The sequence below is a fragment of the Henckelia pumila genome, chromosome 1, assembly GCF_033568475.1.
Source record: "Henckelia pumila isolate YLH828 chromosome 1, ASM3356847v2, whole genome shotgun sequence".
NCBI lineage: Eukaryota > Viridiplantae > Streptophyta > Magnoliopsida > Lamiales > Gesneriaceae > Henckelia > Henckelia pumila.
This window is the reverse complement of record NC_133120.1, coordinates 126,820,051-126,825,255: the sequence shown is the minus strand read 5'-3', so window position 1 is coordinate 126,825,255 and position 5,205 is coordinate 126,820,051. Positions and strand designations below refer to the sequence as shown.

The 5,205-nt window shown below is 33.7% G+C and overlaps 1 protein-coding gene across 1 annotated transcript; it reads left to right on the top strand.

Annotated features, from left to right (window-relative positions):
* The first annotated feature begins 3,199 nt into the window (after window positions 1–3,199).
* On the top strand, window positions 3,200–3,835 carry LOC140875540 (histone H3.2). The gene has a single exon (XM_073279250.1). It carries the CDS (start codon window positions 3,248–3,250, stop codon window positions 3,656–3,658), a length of 411 nt encoding a protein of 136 aa, XP_073135351.1. The 5' UTR covers window positions 3,200–3,247; the 3' UTR covers window positions 3,659–3,835.
* Window positions 3,836–5,205: the final 1,370 nt, after the last annotated feature.

The following is a 5,205-nucleotide window of genomic DNA, read 5'->3' as shown; positions in this document are numbered from 1 at the left end:
ATTTATATCCTACATTTAAATTTCATTGAAAGACGCTAGAAGTATGATTTCTTTTTAATAAATTGATTTTCAAATGCAGTTATAAATTCTTTTGAAATAATTGGATCTTATTTTCGATGTAAAAACAATCGACACAACCAATAAAACACACTTCGTTGAATGAGGATCGATTTCTTTGCACCACAACTACTAGTGTTGAGCTAAGGAATTTTTGTTTGATGCATAGTTAGCTTATGTTTGGAACCATATTAAAATCATTCGAAATTAATAATAGCTCCGAAACCCTTGAAAAATCCACATTCAACCCCGACTATATTACATCGCCTCCTCGTCGCCATCTCTAACCCCAATCTGTCCACGTCATCCGGCTAAAAATAGTGAAATCTTGATCCAAAAAACCATATGGCACAAGGCTTGAGAGACAAAAAGGGTTGTCCTGTATTTTGAGAATTTGAATTAGTGGCAAGAGTTAGGTGCATATATATTTTGTACATACAACCGAATCTAACAAGAAAGGAAGAGAAGGCCTTACGTGGATCGGACTAAAAGTGGTCCATTTTCCCACCATCGTGTGGCTGATATTTGTAGGAACATTTTGAATTGAATTGTGGACAAGCACAAAATGCTTGAGAAATCTTGTGTGGGTTTGGTTCTGTGGACCCTCTAAAGTTCCACTTTACCCTTATCTCCATCCCCACTATATTCAATTTCGTTTCCAATTGCTTACTCTTTACTATTTCAAGTTAAGGATAGTGAAAAATTAAAAGCATCCAGTATTGGTTGCCAGAGCGATCGAGCCGAACATCGAATGTCTCGAATCTAGAGAGAGGAAAAATTTATGTAAGGTTAAGCTAATTTCAATGTGATATGTCACGTAAAAATAACCCGTTACGGTGTTCGGTTGTTCGGATTTTGATGTATAGGGTATGGACATTTAATTAAGATTAGAGATTGATGATATTTTTTATTTAAAATTAACGAAAAAATATATGTAATAAGTCATGGTCTATTTCATGACACGGAAAAATTTATATGCGACTGTCTCACGAGTCAATTTTTTGAAACGAATCTCCGATTCGATGAGATTCATATGTTTCGTGTGAGACTGTCTCATGGATGTATAATCATGAGATGGTGCAATTCGACTAATATTTACAATAAAAAGTGATGTTTTTGACATAAAAATAATACTTTTCATGAGTCAAGCCGAATAAGAGATACGTCTCATAAAATTGATCCGTGAGAACGTTTCATGAGAGATTTTGCGATTACTTTTTATGTAAAAAAAAATATTACTTTTCATTGCAGATACGGTTCGAATCGACTCATCTTACCATATAAATTTGTGAGATCGTCTCACGAGAGATCTACTCTAGTTGAGGTCAACCACATACATGAAAAAGTGCTATCAAATCAATTAAAATGAAAAAAAAAAATCAATTCAAATGGTATGGAAGCAAGTACGTTCCTGCTTATTTATCTAATTAAATTTCTTAATAATTTTGTTGAGAAAAAAATATTGACTCTGTTAGTAGCACGATCTAATATGACATTTGAATCGTTGCTCATGAGTTTAAAAGATAAAAATTGTGATCAATATACATATATAGCTTTTGGTACATGTTTTCTATATATGGCAACAATATTCCCCCTATAACTATATATACGAATTGCTTTCAAAATTTGTTTATTAAAGAGAATCCGCATATTCTTTTGGTTAGTATAAAGATAGAAGCTCGTGATGCATAACAAAATATAATCAAGTCCATCGAATCAAATACAAACATTTTAGTAGAACAAAGATCGCAAGTTTACACTTTACATTATAGAGAATCAAAAAATTTTAACCTTATTTTAAATGTTTCTCACATGCAAAGATACTTGGTTAATTAAAGTATTCTAACCCGGTGGCATATGGCTATGCACGACTCCTCTCGATAGTGGACACTTAGCATGCTGATGGAACTGAGCAAGATAAGAAACGAGCACCACCCCAATTACTGACACCCTATTTTTTCTTCATTCTTTTTTGTCCAAGGGCGATACAAGTTGCAAAACCGGATTTTAATAATGATGTTGATAGTATGATCGATTATTTGTTGTTATATTAGAATTTGTAATTGATAGTAACGGTGTAACTTCAAATTTTACATGTGTAACATCCGAACAATTGGCTTTTTGTAAGAGTTCGAGTAGTAGCATCGTTCTAGTACACGGATAGTTTGAAATCATAAAAAATTTAATCACTTTTCGTTATAATCATGGAGTAATTAGCCGTGATCGAGGCGTAATAGTCAACTTGTTGGTGCATATACAGTGTGTGTGTGTGTGTGTGGGGGTGGGGGTATATATGCCTCCAAAAGGTTGAATTGTCTGCTGATGCTTTGTGTTTAATCCTTGTCCCTGGGAATTATGTCCCCAAACAAAGAGAAACGACTTTAGCGTAAAGTAAGAAGCAGGATTTTATCCTCCACCATCTGGGCTTTTCTTGTTATTGGGCCTAAGTATTAAAATTCAGTTTCCGAACTTGTTTTTATTGGACCTTAAAAAGATTTCTGGCCCGTAAAATTTGGTCGTCGGCAAGAATAATCTTCACTTTAAAAATTTTAAGTACACAGTTGAGGAGTCAATAAAATACAAATCAGAACTCTCTTTTTTTGAAAAATGTTTCGACCTAGGTCAGATACTGCCATACTGGATTGATCCGTTCCCAAAAGAATATCTATAAATGAATATCCAGAAAGAGTACAAAAGAAATGTCTTTCACGTCTCAATATATAGATATATATTGCAAATATAAAAAAAAAATTAATTCTTTACATGATGCTATTCAATTTAAAAATAGGATATTATTATATTTTGTAGAACATAAACTACACTTATTGCCTTTTTTATCTAGAAAGTAATAAATAAATTATTTATTATTAGTAGAATCAAAGAAGTTTTACTTCAAACAATCTGGACCATCAAACACAGCACAATCAACGGTGAAAATCATATCTAAATCCCAACAGAAGGCCGTTTCCCATTGGCTGTTCATTAAAACACTCAGATCGCAATCGAGACCGTTCACTCAAATCCAATCCAACAACCCAGAATCTCCATTTTCCCAAAGAGAGATCCCCAAATTCCCTCTCAATTTTCACCTTTAAATTCCACCCAATTCTTCACTAACATCACCATTTTCATTTGCCACCACCACCAGCAGCACATCTCATTAAATTTTCATCTTCGTGAATCTTCATCGATGGCGCGTACCAAGCAAACGGCGAGGAAATCCACCGGCGGGAAGGCTCCCAGGAAGCAGCTGGCGACAAAGGCGGCGAGGAAATCCGCCCCCGCCACCGGAGGCGTGAAGAAGCCGCACAGATTCCGCCCGGGGACGGTGGCCCTGAGGGAGATCCGGAAGTATCAGAAGAGCACCGAGTTGCTCATCAGGAAGCTGCCCTTTCAGAGGCTTGTGAGGGAGATCGCCCAGGATTTCAAGACCGATCTCCGCTTCCAGAGCTCCGCCGTGGCGGCGCTTCAGGAAGCTGCGGAGGCCTATCTGGTGGGTCTGTTCGAGGATACCAACTTGTGTGCTATTCATGCTAAAAGGGTCACCATTATGCCCAAGGATATTCAGTTAGCCAGGAGGATTAGGGGTGAGAGAGCTTGAGATTTTAGATGCAGAATGTGCTAGTTATCGTCTGGCTTCTTTTGGTTTTTGTTATTGGAACTTGTTAGGATCAAGAATGTGAATGAATTGTGATTTCTTGTCTGTTTCTGTGGAATTTTCATGGGGATTAATTGAAATTTTTGCATGAATTCAATGGATATGGTATGGTATGCCTAAAATTATGGGAAAATGGATGATATATTTGTTACCTTTGTTTATCCAAGATTTTGATGATGAAACCAATATTGAATATCGATTAATTTACTCAATGCAGTGATTAATCAATTATTGAATGTAAATTAACAAAAATAAGAAAGAACACACTAAATTATTGTTGAGTACAAAGCGAGTGATGCTACATGTATAATTAAATTTGTACAATAATTTTTACACTATAAAAAATTCAATACAAAATTTTAATTTATTAAATTTCACGATACATTGAATGCAAAATCTCACAATATCATATCAAAATCTCACGAGATAATAGCAAAATATCACGACATAATTATTATAAATATCGTTGTACGATATATTGATTGTATTTTTAGCATTATTCGTACTAAACAATATCATAGCTCTGTATTTCTTTATGAATTTTCTGATTTTATAGTCTTTCTTGATTGGTTGAATTAATCTCTTGTTATTTCTGTGTCAATTTGAAAATTAACTCGCCAAATAATTTTTAGATTTTTGACTTCTCTGCTTATTTTTTTGAACATTAACATTTATTTAAAAATTAATCGTTCTTTTTACCAATTTAAACTTTTTGGACTTAAAACATAATTAACCCAAAATCTTCACTCTTCCCTCCATTGTGCGATTTCGATTCTAAAAAAGTCTCCTGCACTACTATCTTCTAAAAATTAAATGTGTTGTGGCTAAGAGTTGGTTTGTTGTGTAGTATAAAACTTAAAACTTCGATCATAAATTTTTTTTTTAATAAAAGGAGACTATTATCTATTTATCTCGATAAAGTTTGATTTTTGGGTATTGAATTATGACTGAATTACTTCATGGTTATCCATTAGAAAATGATAAAGATAATATTTTTGCTTTCAAGGAGCATATGATTAATGATTTATTTGAAGCTTTTCTATAATGTCGGTGTGAATTCGTCAACATCTTGGGGCATAAGGAAATGGACGATTGACTTTTTTTTTTTTGAAAGGAATGGACGATTGAATTTGAGTAAATAAAATCTAATGGTTTTTTTTTTTAAATTTCAAAAAACAAAATCTAGTATTTTACCTTACATTTTGTGCTTATGTTAATGATAGCTAATTTTGTTAGGTATCATAAATCTTTTCATTCACTTTTTTTTTTTAACATAAAAATTACAGTATAAGTTTGTTTTGGATTCATAAATCCGACTTCCGTTTTACATGTTTAAATGGTAAAAAACATGTTTAAGAGATCATTATCTATACAAAATTGGTTAAAATAAAAGATAAGCACCGGAAAACTCAGGAAGGTCTGGAAGTCGTCGGAGGGCCTTTGCGGTTCGGATCTTCCGAACCAAGGGATCATCGTTGGCTCGTGACATG